The sequence below is a fragment of the Triturus cristatus genome, chromosome 4_1, assembly GCF_964204655.1.
Source record: "Triturus cristatus chromosome 4_1, aTriCri1.1, whole genome shotgun sequence".
NCBI lineage: Eukaryota > Metazoa > Chordata > Amphibia > Caudata > Salamandridae > Triturus > Triturus cristatus.
Window position 1 is genome coordinate 78,573,354 of NC_140585.1, and position 19,872 is coordinate 78,593,225.

The following is a 19,872-nucleotide window of genomic DNA, read 5'->3' on the forward strand; positions in this document are numbered from 1 at the left end:
GTATTTAAAGACCCCGTGGGTCGTGCTGTTAGAGGTTGGGCCAGACCACCACTTGCCCAGCAGATGCAGCCTCTGAACCCTTATATTCTGCCCTCTTACTGCCATGCAAAAAGAACAATTAATGGATAGAATGCAGAACAATGTCATACATTCCCCCCAGTACAGAGATCTGGGCCTAAATCCATTGTATTTTTGCTCCCCATACAATCCTAGTTTGAACCCAGCCTGAGCAAATCAGTCTTGACCCTGTGCACAATGGAAACAGTCCAGCCCGAACTGCCAGGCCAGGTCCTCCCTGGACAGGAAACAAGCATCCTAGGACCGGTTTCGGGGTTTCACCCCGCATCAGCCAGGATAGCCTGACTCCAGTGCCATAGAGAGCACGGGCCCACATCTGGGCATACCCATCCCACTCGGGGTGACAAATGAAAAAATAACTATTGATGGACAGAATGCAGAACAATGTCATACATTCACCCCAGTACAGAGATCTGGGTCTAAATTAATTGTTTCTTTGCTTTCCATGCCATTCCAGTTTGGACCCAGCCATATGCAAATCTGTCTTGACCCTGTGCCCAATGGGAACAGTCCAGTCCGAACTGCCAGACCAGGTCCTCCCTGTACTGGAAACAAGCATCCTAGGACCCGCTTTGGGGTTTCAACCCACTTAAGCCAAGATAGCATGACTCCAGCGGCATGGAGAGCACGGGGCCCATGGCTGCCCCTTTAGGAGGATCTTCTGTTGCAGCAGCAGGGGAGGGTCCTCCATCTGAACCTGCTAAATCTTCACCTTCTTGTGTGGAGATTAAGCGTGGCAGTTGACAGCTTTTGACCTTCCGCTTGAAGTGTGTAATGTTATCTTGGCAGCCAGGCATCCCTCTGCCAAGACGGTATACACCTGCAGAATTGCAGTGGCATAGTGTACAAAAAAATAGATTGACTCCCTTTCCTGTCCCCCCACTACCTTTCTTAGTTTCTTCTCTTCATGCTTTCTCTGGCCCAGCAGGGCTCTGATCTGAGCACTCTTAAAGGCTATCTTTCTGATCTCAGCTTTTCTGTGGTTGCCTGACCAGCCATCTCTCTTCAAATCCCCCTTTGTAAATAGATTTCTGAAAGATTTGCAACATTTGTTCCCACCTTCTCCTTTCAATATGCCCCAGTGGGACCTCAATCTTGTCCTTACTTTCCTTATCTGTGCTCTCTTTGAACCTTTGCACAATTGTCCACTCAGGCTCCTTACCATCAAGACTTATATCATCTACCCGGAGGGTCAGTGAGCTTCAGGCTTTATCACGCAAGCTGCCCTACTGCAACATCTACCCAGACAAACTGGTGCTTCGTTCATGAGCTTCCTTTCTACCAAAAGTTCTCACTTCCCTTCATGTAGGCTAATCACTCTGTCTACTTTTTATGCTCCACCACATCGCTTCAAGGAATAGTAGTGACTCCATAGTCTGCACCCAAAAACAACATTGCTGTTCTACCTTAACCATACACTAGTATTCCAGGTGGACGACCATCTCTTTGTGGGCTATATCGGAGTGAAGCAAGGACGAGCCCTTCAGAAGTGGACCATCTCACAATGGATCATACTCTGTATGAAGATCTGCTACGCATTGGTCAAGAAGCACCCCCTAAGGGTTTGCATGCTCAATCCACCAAAGCTAAAGCTGCAACCACTGCATTAGCACATAGAGTTCCACTCCTGGACATCTGCCAGGCAGCAACGTGGGCTACACTGTACACATTTACTAATCATAGCTGCCTGGACAGTCAGGTCCATATGGATGGGCACTTTGCCGGTTTGGTCCTGCAGGACCTCCTCGTGTAAAATTGGTCTGCAAACTCACCTCCGGGGAGGTATTGCTTTGGTACCTATTGTAAGGTGAGGAATCTGCAGCTAGAAGTCTCTCACATAAATAAGTTATTTACTTTGGTTAATGCCTTATCTAGCCACAAATCCCTTACCGACCCACCCATCTTCCCGCTCTGTTAATTGATTTTAGAGGGACAGGGTTTTCTCCCTTTCAGGGCCCTAGTTTTCCACCAGTGATCAGTGTGCATCGTGGCTTCGCACTTCTGGCATGGAAAATCACGAAAAATAACATGTCAGCATGCTGTGGTGGGGCCTGTATAGGCATCGTGCACATCACTTCCAGCACAGATGATGCCAAGCAGAGCCAAAGGATGCAACCTAAGGGCGCACAGGAGACTTCTGTCTGTGGCACTGCTCCCACTGATTGGGTGGCCTTGCCCAATCAGATGTGAGGTCGGGAGGTGTCAGTTGTGCCATCCGGCCATATCAGGCCGGTTGCAGTGGGGACGTGCGCAGCGGTTGTGCCGCTTGCGCGCCAAACGCAGGCCTGTCTGCACCCTTCCATGCCTGGACATCGGCAAGCGCCAGGCACTCTGCTCACTTGGACTCCCATTGACAGGGCTACTCCTCTAAGGAGCAAACAGCTGCTTTCATGAATTGCAGACACGCTAATCTACATTTTAGCTCACAGGAGAGCGTGGGAGTCTCCGCTGGCATGGATTGCGGTCCTGCTTCAATCATCTTTTTGAATCTCGCATTTCTATTGTACTTAACAGTTGTAGTTCATTTGAGTTTGTCTACCACCTGTGCCACTGCTTGCACTGATTGGGTGGCCTTGACCAATAGGATGCTAGCTTGGGAGGAGCCAGTTGTGCCCCCCCGGCCATTTCAGGTCGATCGCGGTTGCACCGCTTGCGCGCCAAAGGCATGCCTGTCTTCGCCCGTCCGTGCCTGGACATCACCCGGCGCCAGGCACTCTGCTCACTTGGACTCCAAGGAGCTAACAGCTGCTTTCATAAATTGCAAAAGACACACAACTGATGGACGGAATGCAGAACAAATCAAAACATTCACCCCAGTCAAGAGATCTGGGTTAAATCCATTATTCTTTTGCTCATTATTTCATCCCAGTTTAGACCTGGCCATATGCAAATCAGTCTTGACCCTGTGCCTCATGGGAACAGTCCAGCCCGAACTGCCAAGCCAGGTCCTCCCTGGACCAGAAACTTGCATCCTAGGAACGGTTTCGGGGTTTCACCTCTCTTCAGTCAGGATAGCTTGATTCCAGTGGCACAGTGAGCCCAGGACCCATGTCTGGGCATACCTGGTGAACTTAGGGCCAAAAAGCAAAAGACACACAATTGATGGACGGAATGCAGAACAAATCAAAACTTTCACCCCCAGTCAGGAGATCCGGGTTAAATTCATGATTTTTTTGCTCACTATGCCACCCCAGTTTAGACCTAGCCATATGCAAATCAGTCTTTACCCTGTGCCTCATGGGAATAGTCCAGCCCGAACTGCCAAGCCAGGTCCTCCCTGGACTGGAAACATGCATCCTGGGACCGGTTTCAGGGTTTCACCCCTCATCAGCCAGGATAGCTTGATTCCAGTGGCACAGTGAGCCCAGGACCCACGTCTGGGCATACCTGGCGCCCTTAGGGCGAGAAAGCAAAAGACACACAATTGATGGATGGAATGCAAATCAAAACATTTACCCCCAGTCAAGAGGTCCATCATTTGTTTGCGTAGCGCTTTCATGAATTGGTCACACACTCCCTTGATAAACATATCCCCGCTAAATTTTCGCCTTGCCGCAGAACTCAGACCAGTCCTTGGTTTATTGAGATCCTTATCCAGATGAGAAAAAATTGCAAAATTCTAGAATGTGCTTGGAGATGCCAATATGATCCGACCCTCAAGACACAATATCATTCAGCTATTAAGGCCTATCATAACTCTATACGGAAATCACACGCTGAGTACTTTGCAGAAAAAAACAAAAACAGCAATAATCCTGCCAAAAGTATCTTCTCCTTACTGAATGATATTAGAAATCCTCCTTCAGCAAGTTTATTTATTTATTTAAGGAGTTTTATATAGCGCTGGCCAGACCTGTTGGTATTGGAGCGCTTTAGAGCAGTTTTTCGCAAGAGTCATATAATAGAGCCTGTTATCTTGTTATACATATTGTTTCAGAAGTCCAAGTGTGCTGTGCAGTATTGAGGTAGAACGTGAGTCCTGAGATAGCCTCGATTAGTGCACGTTGTCTTGGGTTGAACCACAGCAGTTTTTTGCAAGCGTCATGTAATAGAGCAGTGTTATACATATAGGTTCGGAGGTCCAAGTGTGCTGGGCAGTATTGCGGTAGTACGTGAGACCTGAGATAACCTCGATTAGTGCACTTTGTCTTGGGATGAACCTTTGGGGGGGGGGGAACAGGAGGTGGTCAGAAAACAGTGTTATGCATATAGGATTGGGAAGTCCAAGTGTGCTGTGCTGTATTGGGGTAGTTCGTGTGTCCTGAGATAACCTCGATTAGTGCACTTTGTCTTGGGATGAATCTCTAAGGGGGGAGGAGCAGGAGGTGGTCAGAGAGCTGGTAGGAGGTAGGTCTTTATGATACAATGTCAGGGAGCAACGGCGAGTAGGGATTTGCGTTAAGGCGGCGGCTATCCCTTCAGGAGGGAGAGGTTGAGAAAAACGTCTTTTAGGTGTCTTTTGAATTGTGTGAAGGACCAGATAGTTCTGATATCTGCTGGGATTGAGTTCCAGATTTTGGGCGCTTTTCCGGCAAAGGGTCATACAGTGGTTTTTTGTTTGCGTGTTTTCATAGGGATGAGAAGTAGGGTATTTGAGGTTTCTAGTCCGACCAGCCCTCTTGAGTTTGGCGGCCAGGTAGTCGAGTTTTATTGTGTGTAGGGCTTTGTGCGTGAGGCAGGCAGTTATGAAGCTGGCACGCCGTTCGACTGGGAGCCATTTTAGTTCTCTGAGTGCTGCTGAAATGTAATTGTATTTCTTAATTCCAGTGAGCATTCTGGCTGCTGCATTGAGTGTTATTTTAAGGGGAGCTAGGTGGGATTTTGTTGTACTAGTGAGGGTTGCATTCCCATAGTCAAGTCTGGATAGTACCAGTGATTGGGAGGCTTGTTTGAGATCCTTGGTAGGGATGAATGGTTTAATTTTGTTGAGTAGCTTCAGATTGAGGAAGGCACTCTTGGCGGAGTTTTTAATGTGTTTGGCCATGTCGAGCAAGTGCACCCACCATTACCTATAACTCTCCATGCGAGGCCTTGGCCACTTTTTTTGTTAAAAAAGTTGAGGACATATACAAATCCTTCCCGTCCACTATTAGCATTGTAGGGCATATCGATCAGAATAGTTGCTCAGGTACTCTTCTATCCTCTTTCCTGGCGCTATCCTATGAAGCTTTGAGGACTCTCGGCTATAAAATTAAATCAGGATCACCAGCTGATCTGTTTAAACAAGATCAGCTCCTACAATTTCTACCCCAACTCCTACCTACACTTTGTGAGCTGATAAGCTTATCCCTAGCATCTGCAGTTGTACCAGTCTTATGGGAAAATGCCAAAGTCATCCCAATGTTAAAAAAGCCTACCGTGCATTCCTCCAAACCAGAAAGCTTCCGCCCCATTTCACATCTTCTGTTTGTGGCTAAAGTCCTACATCAATTCCATTCTGACTAAATTTGTTAAGTCCAACAATATATTGGACCCTGCGCAAAATGGTTTCTGTCCCCGCCACAGTACTGAATCAGCTGTACTGGCAGTAGCTGAACAGCTGCGGAGTTCATTGGATGGGGGCCATACCTCTGCCTTCGACACTGTATCGCATAAAATTCTGGTGCAATACCTACAAGATAAAGGCTAAGGAGAAGCCGCTCTTAACTGGTTTGTGTCTTTCCAATCAGACGGATCCTTCCAAGTGATCTCACCTCCTTATGGCTCCCAGGTGCAGTCCACACATCATGGGGGTTCCACAGGGCTCGGCTCTGAGACCAACATTATTTAATAGCTACATCCAACCCCTAGCGGGAGTTGCAAAAAGTAGGGGCCTTTCTATGGTCTCATACGCTGATATGATACTCAGCTTGTGATATCTCTGTTTCACAACTCTAACCAATACATAGCCAAGTTCCGAAATAACATGATGGCCATCGCGAATTGGATGGCAGCCAACTGCCTTCAGTTGAATGTGAGCAAATCCGGGATTTGTCTTCTAGGAAGAGACACGCATCTTTGGAGTGATCAATGGTGGCCTGCTGCATTCGGAGCTCTCCCTACCCCTAAGGAAACTGTAAAAAAACCTGAGCATTTGGTTTGACTGTGCACTTACCTTTCAGGCACAGACAAAATTGGTGGCTGGCAGCTGCTTCAGACTCCTATGCGGACTGAAGCCACTGCACGGGTTTTTTGATGTTCAAACGCTCCTGACCATTATCCAGTCTACTATCCTCTCTAGACTAGATTACTGCAATTCTCTCTACCTGGGTGCCAATAAAGCGGGCATCAATTGCCTCAAGAGGGTACAGAACACTGCAGCTCGGACCCTCTTCGCCCTCCCAAAATCCTGTTCTACCTCCAAATTCATACATAAATTACACTGGGTTCCAATCGATAGGAGAATACACTTCAAGTCTTTGTGTAACTCTCATAGAATTTTCTATGCACAAGCCCCTCACATTAACAATCTCCTTTCCCTTTATGTACCGGAAAACGCCATCCGCTCTTCTAATCAACATCTGTTACGCGTTCCTCGTGTTAGAAGAGCACGGGCTGGAGGTCGTTCGTTCCAGGCTTTAGCTTCCTCTCTCTGGAATGCTCTCCTGTGCACTATCAGGAGCATACAGAATCAGGGGGTTTTCAGGAGGGCACTTAAGACCTGGCTCTTCCCTCAATAATCTTCTGTTCTGTCCCTTTCTGCGGTCTGGTAATTTGTGGATCTAGTGCTGAGACGCCCCGTTGCTTGGGCACTTTACAAATCCGATAACATAACATCTCTTATCTCCATCACCAGCACCTGCAGCAGCACAGAATCTCCTAATACCTGTACAGCGCTTTTGCGAACCCCTCCTCCCAAATGTGGTGCACACCTGAATAACGTTTCTTAGCCCCAAGGTAAATGTGCGTTTCACACCCTGCCCCCTTTGGAAAACGGAAAACAGGCAGTTGTCCCCACCCTTCTCTATAATTTCTCCGTAATGAGTTAGGCTTATCTAGATTTAGAGTGCGTCAAACAACCCAGTCAGAAATACTCCTATCTGTCGGGGTAATGTGTAGTTGCACTGGCCGTTACCCTGATCCCTGAAAGTAGTACATGTACGTAGTAATTGGTGTTTGTAATGATTAGTTATTTATTATGTGCAATCAGCACACAGACCATGTGTATAGCAAAGATAAAAACTATGAATATTATTTTAGCTACTATCAAACAAATGCATCTTAGAAAAACCCAAAGCATTTATATCAAACATTCCAACTTTATAAAGTTAATTAGTCTAAACACTACCTATCTTTATAGCTATGTCAGCCTCCCAATTATGTTTTTGGCTACTGCCCCCGACCTCAGTAACTTCCTTAAATTTAGTAAGAAAGGGGCATATCAGCAACACCCGGCGATAATTATCGCTCAGCGCTCTTAGCGTGAGGATAATTATCGCCGGGTAACGTGGATTTTTATCGCTGATCTCCTCAGCGATAAAAATCCTCATGCTAACTGCCTAACGTGAGATTATCGCTGGAAACCCAGCGATAATCTCACGCAATGTGGCGTTAGCTTGCTGATAGGGACTCACAAACTTAGCCATGATATCCACCCTCCATAGGATATCATGGCTAAGTCAGTCCTGAAGCAGGCGTAAGGAGAGTAGCGATAACAGGGGTTATCGCTACTTTTCCTGACGCTATGCTTCATAGCGTGGGGCTTGATGATAGGAGAAATGTTGCTTAGCGACATTTCTCCTGTCATGTTAGGTCAGGAACGCCCACTTTGCATCTCATTTGAGATGCAAAGCTGGGCGTAAAGAGTTTCACGCGTTAGCGTGGCCTTGCTAATTAAGCGATAACATTATCGCCGCTTTTCGGCCGAAAACGGCCGCAAAAGCGGCGATAATTTTTTAACGCCTCTCTGTAAATATGCCCCAAAGTTCTGTATTATGGCAAGCCATGTATTAACCCTGCACACCTCCGAGAAGCTTGGCACGTGGATTTCAGTTCCCCAGCGTTCTCTCCAAGCAACCAGTGTTCGTGTCTGCCCCACCCTAATTCCTAGGTCTCTTTACATCCTCTTCCTCAGAAATTATCTAAGAAGAGAGGAGCGGAACATTGTATGTGTAGCTTCTTGCATCTATACTGCTGCGTAAACAGTGCCTCAGTTAAAGACATATTCGAAAGACAGACAGAATTAAAGATTTTTTTCTTTTCTGTATTCTTGTTACTTTTGTTAGCGCAATTAATGGCAGTCTGTGTATGAAATAATATATCAATCTCACACAGCATGTTAGCTGTTATTACAGTTCCAAATATTACTTCACTACACCTTCCGTAAGCACAATCTAAATGATTAGTGTGGTCAAGATTAACATGCGAGTAGGTCTCATTTTTATACAAAATGTACAGGGATTGTCAGGAAAAGCCCTGCCAAGCAGCACATTATTTATACCATGAATAGCACCCCTAGCAGCAGCACACCTCCTAGGACCATGAGCAGCGCCTCCAGCAGCACAGCACTGGTCATACCTTGGACAGCACCCCTAGCAGCAGAACACCTCCTAGTACCATGAGCAGCGCCTCCAGCAGCACATCACTTTTCATATCATGGGCAGCACCTCTAGCAGCAGAACAACCTCATTCTACCACAGGCAGCTCCTCCAGCAGCACATCACTGTTAATACCACGGATAGCACTCCTAGCAGCAGCACACCTCCTAGTATCATGGGCTGTGCCTCCAGCATCCCAGCACTGTTCATTCCATGGATAGCACCACTTGCAGCAGAACACCTCCTAGTACCATGAGCAGCGCCTCCAGCCGCACAGCACTGTTCATACCATGGACAGCACACCTAGCAGCAGAACACCTCCTGGTACCATGGGCAGTGCCTCCAGAAGCACAGCACTGCTTATACAATGGACAGCACCTCTAGCAGCAGAACACCTCCTAGTACCATGGGCAGCACCTCCAGCAGCACAGCACTGGTCATAGCATGGACAGCACCCCTAGCAGCAGAACACCTCCTTGTACCATGGGCAGCTCCTCCAGCAGCACATCACTGTTGATACCATCGCTAGCACTCCTAGCAGCAGCACACCTCGTAGTAGCACGGGCAGCGCCTCCAGCAGCACAGCACTGGTCATACCTTGGACAGCACCCCTAGCAGCATAACACCTCCTTGCACCATGGGCAGCGCCTCCAGCATTGCAGCACTGCTCATACCACGGATAGCACACCTAGCAGCAGAGCAGCTTCTAGAAGCATTTGCAGGGCCCCCAGCAGCACAAGACTATTCATACCATCGATAGCACTCCTAGCAGCAGCACACCACCTATTAGCATGGGCAGCGCCTCCAGCAACACATCACTGTTCATATCATGGGCAGCACCTCTAGCAGCAGAACACCTCCTTCTACCATGGGGAGCACCTCTGGCAGCAGAACACCTCCTACCATGAGCATATCCTTCAGCATCACAGCACTGGTCATGCCATGGATACCACCTCTAGCATCAGAACAACTCCTAGTACCATGAGCAGCGCCTCCAGCAGCACGTCACTGTTCTTACCATGGATAGCACTACTAGCTTCAGCACATTTCTTAGTAGCATGGGCAGCGCCGCCAGCAGCACAACACTGTTCATACCAAGACGGCACCTCTGGCAGCAGAACACCTCCTAGTACCATGAGCAGCGCTCAAGCAGCACAGCACTGGCCATACCATAAACAGCACCCCTAGCAGCAGAACACCTCCTAGTACCATGAGCAGCCCCTCCAGCAGCACAACACTGTTCATGCCATGGACAGCACCTCTAGCAGCAGAACACCTCCTTGTACTATGGGCAGCTCCTCCAGCAGAACATCACTGTTAATACCATAGATAGCACTCATAGCAGCAGCACACCTCCTAGTAGCGTGGGCAGTGCCTCCAGCAGCACAACATTGTTCATATCATGGACAGCACCCGTAGCAGCAGAACACCTCCTTGCACCATGTGCAGCGCCTCCAGCATAGCAGCACTGTTCATACCACGGATAGCACCCCTAGCAGCACAGCACCTTCTAGAAGCATTTCCAGTGCCTCCAGCAGCACAGCACTATTCATACCATGGAAAGCACTCCTAGCAGCAGCACACCGCCTAGTAGCATGGGCAGCGCCTCCAGCAGCACAGCGCTGGTCATACCATGGACAGCATCCCTAGCAGCAAAAGACCTCCTAGTACAATGAGCAGCACCTCCAGCAGCACAGCACTGTTCGTACCATGGACAGCACTTCTAGCAGCAGAACACCTCATTGTACCATGGGCCGCTCTTCCAGCAGCACATCACTTTTTATACTATGGATAGCACTCCTAGCAGCAGCACACCTCCTAGTAGCATGGGCAGTGCCTCCAGCAGCACAGCACTGTTCATTCCATGGATAGGACCCCTAGCAGCAGAACACCTCCTGCTACCATGAGCAGCGCCTCCAACAGCACATCACTTGTCATACCATGGATAGCACTCCTAGCAGCAGCACACCTCCTATTAGCAAGCCAGCAGCACAAAACTGTTCATTCCATGAACAGCACCTCTAGCAGCAGAACACCTCCTAGTGCAATGAGCAGCACCTCCAGCAGCACAGCACTTGTCATACCATGAACAGCCCCCTTAGCAGCAGAACACCTCCTAGTACCATGAGTAGCGCTTCCAGCAGCCCAGCACTGTGCATTCCATGGATAGCACCCCTAACAGCAGAACACCTCCTAGTACCATAAGCAGCGCCTCCAGCATCACAGCACTTTTAATACCACAGATAACATCCCTAGCAGCAGAGCACCTTCTAGTACCATGGACAGCGTCTCCAGCAGCACAGCAGTGTTCATACCATGGATAGCATCCTAGCAGTAGTACACCTCCTAGTAGCATGGGCAGCGCCTCTAGCAGCACCGCACTGTTCATACCATTGATAGCACCCCTAGCAGCAGAGCACCTTCTAGTACCATGGGCAGCGCCTCCAGCTGCACAGCACTGTTCATACCATGGACAGCACCTCTAGCAGCAGAACAGCTCCTTGTACCATGGGCAGCTCCTCCAGCAACACATCACTTTTCATACCATGGATAGCACTCCTAGCAGCAGCATATCTCCTAGTCGCATGGTCAGCGCCTCCAGCAGCACAGCACTGGTCATACCATGGATTGCACCCCTAGCAGCAGAGCACCCTCTAGTACCATGAGTATCGCCTCCAGCACCACAGAACTGGTCATACCATCAACAGCCCCCCTAGCAGCAGAACGCCTCTTAGTACCATGAGCAACTCCTCCAGCAGCACAGCACTGTCCATACCATGGACAGCACCTCTAGCAGCAGAACAGCTCCTTGTACCATGGGCAGCTCCTCCAACAGCACAACACTGTTCGTACCATGGTAGCACTCCTAGCAGCAGCACATCTCCTAGTAGCGTGGGCAGCGACTCCAGCAGCACAGCAGTGTTCATTCAATGGATAGCACCCTTAGCAGCAGAACATTTGCTACTACCATGAGCAGCACCTCCAGCAGCACAGCACTGTTCATACCATGGACATCACCCCTAGCAGAGAACACCTCCTTGTACCATGGGCAGCGCCTCCAGCATTACAGCACTGTTCCTATCACGGATAGCACCCCTAGCAGAAGCGCACTCTCTAGTACAATGGGCAGCGCCTCCAGCAGCACAGCACTGTTCATACTATGGATAGCACTCCGAGCAGCAGCACACCTCCTAATAGCATGGGCTGCGCTTCCAGCAGCACAGCACTGGTCATACCATGGACAGCGCCCCTAGCAGCAGAACACCTCCTAGTACCATGACAAGTGCCTCCAGCAGCACATCACTTTTCATTCTATGGATAGCATCGTGGCAGCAGCACACCTCCTTGTACCATGGGCAGCGCCTCCAGCAGCACAGCACTGTTCCTAGCAAGGATAGCACCCCTAGCAGAAGTGCACTCTCTAGTACCATGGGCAGCGCCTCCAGCAGCACAGCACTGTTCATACCACACAAAGCACCCCTAGCAGCAGAACACCTCCTAGTACCAGGGGCAGCGCCTCCAGCATCACAGCACTGTTCATACCACGGAAAGCACACCTAGCAGCAGAGCACCTCCTAGTACCATGGGCAGCTCCTGCAGCAGCACATCACTGTTCATACCATGGATAGCACTACTAGCATCAGCCCATCTCCTAGTAGCATGGGCAGCGCCTCCAGCCACACAGCACTGTTCATTCTATGGATAGCACCTCTAGCAGCAGAACACCTCCGTGTACCATGGGCAGCGCCTCCAGCATCACAGCACTGTTCATACCGCAGATAGCATCCCTAGCAGCAGAGTACCTTCTAGTACCATGGACAGCGTCTCCAGCAGCACAGCACTGTTCATATATGGATAGCATCAGCACACCTCCTAGTAGCATGGGCAGCGCCTGCAGCAGCACAGCAGTGTTCATACCATGGATAGCACGCCTAGCAGCAGCAGAAGCGCACTCTCTAGTACCATGGGCAGCGCCTCCAGCAGCACAGCACTGTTCATACCACACAAAGCAGTCCTAGCAGCAGAACACCTCCTAGTACCATGGGCAGCGCCTCCAGCATCACAGCACTGTTCATACCACGGAAAGCACACCTAGCAGCAGAGCACCTCCTAGTACCATGGGCAGCGCCTGCAGCAGCACAGCACTGTTCATACCATGGACAGCACCCCTAGCAGCAGAACACCTCCTAGTACCATGAGCTGCGCCTCCAGCAGCACAACACTGTTCATACCATGGACAGCACCTCTAGCAGCAGAACACCTTCTTGTTCCATGTTAAGCTCCTCCAGCAGCACATCACTGTTCATACCATGGATAGCACTCCTAGCAGCAGTACAGCTCCCAGTAGCATGATCAGTGCCTCCAGCAGCACAGCACTCTGCATAGCACCCCGAGGAGTTGGACACCTCCTAGTACCATAAGCAGCGCCTCCAGCAGCAAAGCACTGTTCATGCCTTGGACAGCACCCCTAGCAGCAGAACACCTCCTAGTACCATGGGCAGCGCCTTCAGCATCACAAAACTATTCATACCACGGAAAGCACCCCCAGCAGTGGAGCACCTTTTAGTACAATGGGCAGCTCCTCCAGCAGCACAGCACTGTTCATTCCATGGATAGCACCCCTAGCTGCAGAACACCTCCTAGTAACATACCATGATTAGCATCCTAGTAGCAGCACACCTCCTAGTAGCATGGGCAGTGCCTCCAGCAGCGCAGCACTGTTCATACCATGGATAGCACCCCTAGCAGCAGAGCACCTTCTAGTACCATGGGCAGCGCCTCCAGCAGCACAGCACTGTTCATACCATGGATAGCACACCTAGCAGCAGCATACCTCCTAGTAGCATGGGCAGCACCTCCAACAGCATACTGCTGGTCATACCATGGACAGCACCCCTAGCAGCAGAACACCTCCTAGTACCATGGGCAGGACTCCAGCATCACAGCACTGTTCATACCACAGATAGTACCCCTAGCAGCAGAGCACCTCCTAGTACCATGGGCAGCTCCTCCAGGAGCACAGCACTGTTCATACCATGGCTAGCACTCCTAGCAGCAGCACACCTCCTAGTAGCATGGGCAGCGCCTCCAGCAGCACAGCACTGTTCATACCACACAAAGCACCCCTAGCAGCAGAACACCTCCTAGTACCAGGGGCAGCGCCTCCAGCATCACAGCACTGTTCATACCACGGAAAGCACACCTAGCAGCAGAGCACCTCCTAGTACCATGGGCAGCTCCTGCAGCAGCACATCACTGTTCATACCATGGATAGCACTACTAGCATCAGCCCATCTCCTAGTAGCATGGGCAGCGCCTCCAGCCACACAGCACTGTTCATTCTATGGATAGCACCTCTAGCAGCAGAACACCTCCGTGTACCATGGGCAGCGCCTCCAGCATCACAGCACTGTTCATACCGCAGATAGCATCCCTAGCAGCAGAGTACCTTCTAGTACCATGGACAGCGTCTCCAGCAGCACAGCACTGTTCATATATGGATAGCATCAGCACACCTCCTAGTAGCATGGGCAGCGCCTGCAGCAGCACAGCAGTGTTCATACCATGGATAGCACGCCTAGCAGCAGCAGAAGCGCACTCTCTAGTACCATGGGCAGCGCCTCCAGCAGCACAGCACTGTTCATACCACACAAAGCAGTCCTAGCAGCAGAACACCTCCTAGTACCATGGGCAGCGCCTCCAGCATCACAGCACTGTTCATACCACGGAAAGCACACCTAGCAGCAGAGCACCTCCTAGTACCATGGGCAGCGCCTGCAGCAGCACAGCACTGTTCATACCATGGACAGCACCCCTAGCAGCAGAACACCTCCTAGTACCATGAGCTGCGCCTCCAGCAGCACAACACTGTTCATACCATGGACAGCACCTCTAGCAGCAGAACACCTTCTTGTTCCATGTTAAGCTCCTCCAGCAGCACATCACTGTTCATACCATGGATAGCACTCCTAGCAGCAGTACAGCTCCCAGTAGCATGATCAGTGCCTCCAGCAGCACAGCACTCTGCATAGCACCCCGAGGAGTTGGACACCTCCTAGTACCATAAGCAGCGCCTCCAGCAGCAAAGCACTGTTCATGCCTTGGACAGCACCCCTAGCAGCAGAACACCTCCTAGTACCATGGGCAGCGCCTTCAGCATCACAAAACTATTCATACCACGGAAAGCACCCCCAGCAGTGGAGCACCTTTTAGTACAATGGGCAGCTCCTCCAGCAGCACAGCACTGTTCATTCCATGGATAGCACCCCTAGCTGCAGAACACCTCCTAGTAACATACCATGATTAGCATCCTAGTAGCAGCACACCTCCTAGTAGCATGGGCAGTGCCTCCAGCAGCGCAGCACTGTTCATACCATGGATAGCACCCCTAGCAGCAGAGCACCTTCTAGTACCATGGGCAGCGCCTCCAGCAGCACAGCACTGTTCATACCATGGATAGCACACCTAGCAGCAGCATACCTCCTAGTAGCATGGGCAGCACCTCCAACAGCATACCGCTGGTCATACCATGGACAGCACCCCTAGCAGCAGAACACCTCCTAGTACCATGGGCAGGACTCCAGCATCACAGCACTGTTCATACCACAGATAGTACCCCTAGCAGCAGAGCACCTCCTAGTACCATGGGCAGCTCCTCCAGGAGCACAGCACTGTTCATACCATGGCTAGCACTCCTAGCAGCAGCACACCTCCTAGTAGCATGGGCAGCGCCTCCAGCAACACAGCACTGTTCATACCATACATACCACCCCTAGCAGCAAAAAAACTCCTAGTACCATGGGCAGCACCTCCAGCAGCACAGCACTTTTCATACTCTGGAGAGCATCTTCAGCAGCACAGCATCTTCTGAAACCACCCCCCAACAGCATAGCAGTTCTTCACCCAATGGACAGCACCTCTGCGGCACAGCACATCCAATACCGTAGGCAGAATCACCAGTGCACTGTTCATACATACCCTGGACAGCGGCCCCGTCAGTTATGCTGCTGGATCAATGACTGAGTCAAGGCAGGTAAAGGGCCTAATATGTTCATTCTCTGTTTCAGGATTCACCTTGTCTGACATTACAATCTGCATCCTGGGTGCCCCATCCACCTTCCTGTCCGTCCTGCTGGAAGGAGGTAACCTTTGTCCAGGTAAGCAGAACTGCTGTCTGTAGATATCCCATGTCAGATAATGTGCATTGTAGGTGTTAGTCAAATAATTATATCAAATGCAGTCAAAACAAATCTGATGTGCAGTACATAACAGTAATAAACACCGGTCACTTGATATGGTGCAATGGGAATGCAAGCTTTATTTATATTCTGTCTTCTCTCATTATGGTACCTGAACATGAACTCCAAAATATTGTTTGTCCACAATATTGTGGTCTAAATAGCGCCATTAAAATAAATATTGTAGAAGAGAAAAGCAAAGGTAAGTATATTGCGTTTTATGTTTGTAAATACTACTATTTAACCCCTTCAGCGCGGCGCGGATTTCCGCGCCACGCTGAAGGTTCCGTGCGCGGGCGGGGCCATGACGGAACGGTTCCGTCATGCGCACAGCGCAACCGACGTGCATGACGGAACCGTTCCGTCATGCGCGTCGAAGGGGTTAAAATATTGCTGTATATATTATTTAATGTATTGTTGTTTATTTTGTAACACAAATTGTATATAAACGTATTATGTTTCTGTTATTCAAGTTTAAAAGTGTTACAGTGGTAATTTTTGGGATTGGATGGGTACTGGTTTAATAAAACATATTTTATACATATACTGTAAGTGTAGTGCTGCCATTAAGAGTATATGGTGCTAGAAGTTTATCATTACAAACTCCACAGCACTATAATGGCTACACTGAAAACTGAGAAGTTTGGTATCAAACTTCTCAGCACATTAAACCCACCCTGACGCCACTGTGGGATTTAATGAAAAATGCACACATAGGGCATCTCAGAGATGCCCCCTGAAAACTAACCTACCACTAGTGTCCAGGCTGAGGGGCTGCTTTCAGCTGCCACCACCAGACATGTTTCTGGACCCCTGGGTCGAGAGCCTGCTGCTCTTTGGGGCTTGAAACAATGCACATCCTGGTACGAGGAGTCAAGCCTCCTTCCCCAGGATGGGCAGGGTTCACGAAGGGGAAGCGTCAAAGGCTTGCCGCCTTTGTGAGCTTCCCCAGGCCACTTGCTGCTCTCAGCAACTGGTCCCCACCGGTTTTGACCCCCACTTTGGGCGGGAAAACCGGTGAAAAAACAAGTGAGGAAGAGAGAGGTGCCCACCCCTGCCTACTCCACCCCTCAGGTGGGGTAGGCGAGGTGAAGCACAACTCTCAGTCCACACCATCTTGCAGATGGGGGACTCAGCCAACCGGCGACAGGCTCATGCCAACCTCCGCCTGGAGGGTGGCATAATAGGGGGTGTGCCCACCCTAGGGAAGGGACCCATTGGTCTCTACCTTTTACCTACCTGTAACGCCCCTAAATCTAGCATTTAGGGGTACCCCTGACCCTTGCATCCTCAGACAAGAAGAAACTACAAGGAGAAGAAGAAGAAGGACCGAACAGCCATGCAGCAGCTAACAAGAGCAAGAAGCCCACTGACTTGACCCCAGCCCTACCGGCCTGTCTCCACCTCGAACCTGCTCCTGCGAAATCCCGTTGTGTCCTGCAGCCAGCAACCACGAGAACCCCGGAGGACCTGCCTGCCTTCAACCCCAAAGACCGTGTCTCCCGTGAACAACGGTTTTGTTCATCTGCAACCTCTGGCTCCAGCCGAACACCGCAAATCCGCCCCAATGTGCACCTGCCGTCCATGGCCCGAGCTCGAGTGTGCAATGACTACAAACTGGTCACTCCGGCAATGCTGACCTGAGATCCGGTGACCCCTGGCCTGCCTCAAGCCTCCAGCCGACGCCTGCAGCCTAAATCTAGAAGGTCCCCCCAACCGCGACCAGGAGCTGGTAAGAAGATCCAACCCCAAAAGGCACCCCGTACCTGACACCCCTCGGCCTTGTGTGCCCAAACCGACAGTGCCTAACCAACCCCTAACTTACCTCTCGAAGTGGTGGTCACACCCAGAATACCTTTTTCCCCAAGCCTGCAATGCCTTTGCAAACAGGAGGTTCCCCATTGAAAACAACAGGGTGGCCGACATAGAAACAGCACCCTGCACCCGGCCACCCTACTGACGCTGAGGGTTCACCTTTGGTGCTACTTTGTTTCCCCATTTGCCCTGAGCTAAGGTCCAGGAGCTTTGCTCCCACAACCAAGTGGCCTGCTCGTCAGCAGCCACCAACTGGAGGCTCTCTATCGCCCATTGGATAACATTGGGCCTCATCACTCTGCACCAGGCCGCCCTAGTGCCGCTGAGGGTGTAACTAGAGTGCATCCTTGACCCTGGGGGACCCCTGAGTCTACCCCCAGAACCTCAACTCCCACTACCAAATACTTACCTCCAAACTGTTAAGACTATTTTCCTCTATAGGATAGCATTGACTGTTTTTCTTGGAAAAGTTTCTAAGTGTGGATTTTTTAAAACCTTAAGAAATTCTTTAGAATTGCACTAACTAACAAAAACGATTTTTCTTACCTGTTTACAAGAAATGTCCCAGAGTAGTATCCAGGTATACTACTCTTATTACGAAAAGTAATCTCAAAAGTAACTTACCTGTAATTGTACTGAAAAGCCCATTCAAGTCTATGTACTGTATTTGCAAAGTATTGCATTTCTCTGAAACCTTACTGTAAGTCAAAGTGCATATACAATTTCAATTCAAACTGTTTACAAACTATGTGGGAGAGTAGGATCTGCTTCTTATGGTTCCCTCCACTTTTTGCTGATGTTTCACTGTTTTTTTACTTTAGTTTGGCTGGGACCCTGCTATTTAGGGCTCCAGCCTAGCTGCTTCCTCTCTAAATTGATTGCATGTACTTTAGGTACACTTCAGATTGTATTCTGGGGTACCCTTATAAGTCCCTGGTATATGGTATACTATGTACCCAGGGCATAGGTACCACAGAAGCCTACCAGGGGCTGCAGCATGTATTGTGCCACCTCTGGGAAGCCATTTAAAATGACACATCAGGTCTGCTACAGAAGCCTGTGTAAGGTGGTGTATGCACCCCTTACTGAGATATAGGTGCCCTATATCTCTTCCTATCACTGCACATATAAACCTATCAGTCACCCCTATGGCAGGCGTTATCAATCCTGAAGGCAGAGTGCTGGGTTTTATGTGAGAGGGTGCCCATGCATGAGCAGAGCCCCTCTGCAGCCTTCGGAACCTTAATTCTGGGGTTGTTTGTGATGCAGCCAAACCATATACTCTTAAGTGCATTATGACCTCGCGGTAAATGCTAACTTTGGAATGGCTGCATGGAAACATGTCGTGTTTGGTGTCAAACACCTTGGAATCATACCTCAGGTGTGGGAGGTATGATTCCACCCTACTAGAGGGAGAACCATGACTTCACCAATACAACCGGTAACAGCTTCACAGACCCTGACATCACAAAATGGATGCTGCCAGCCACAGACACGAGTCTGCCCTTCTGCTGCTGGATGAAACTCCGGCAGGGGAGGCCAGGACAATATGTTTCCTTTCACACGGAGGTGTAACAACCTCCCAGACAGGCTTTACTATATTGGGGCTGGGTAAGTTCACTCCAAGAGTGCTTTGATGTCTGCACTGGGGAAACATTTGGTGTCCCTGTGTATAGTCCAGCTCAACCCGGTTGCAGGGGCACTCAGCCCCTGCTCTGGCGTGAAACTTGACAAAGGACATGGGTGTAGCCACCCCTCAGTCCTGACCCTCCCATAAGTGGGTCCCCAGAGTTTGTCCCACCCCTTCCTTTGGTATAAAGTAGGAACCCCTGACTACAGGACTTTAGATTTACCTAGACGAATCTCTGCTACAGAATCCCAGAATTTCTACTATCTACATGACGTTGGATGACCGAAGAATCTCCCTTAGAGTAAAGGAGTTACTCCCCTGCAAGGCAGGCACCAAAGACGCATCTGTCCGGTTTGCATTGACGCTGCTCCCGAAGGACACCGACGATTTTGCAACACAGGAGGTGGGTTTCCAAGCTTCCCTGAGGCCGATCCGTGCTCTCAGCAAACCTGAGATCCAAAGCCATTGTGGGGACCATGCAACCCGAACCCCTGGACACCGCAACCATTTGCAGCAGCATATGCTTCTTGGCGATCCCTGAGGCTTTGCTTTGGGTTACTTGTAGTCCAGACACGAGCAGTGAGTCCACCAAAGA

General features: G+C 50.0%; 1 protein-coding gene across 1 annotated transcript in view; it reads left to right on the forward strand.

Annotated features, from left to right (window-relative positions):
- CARNS1 (carnosine synthase 1) overlaps nt 1-19,872 on the forward strand; it is a 357,576-nt gene that overhangs the window by 124,538 nt on the left and 213,166 nt on the right. Inside the window, exon 4 of the mRNA XM_085651638.1 lies at nt 15,662-15,751. Coding sequence (XP_085507764.1) covers nt 15,662-15,751 — 90 coding nt within the window. The remainder of the gene's footprint in view (nt 1-15,661; nt 15,752-19,872) is intronic.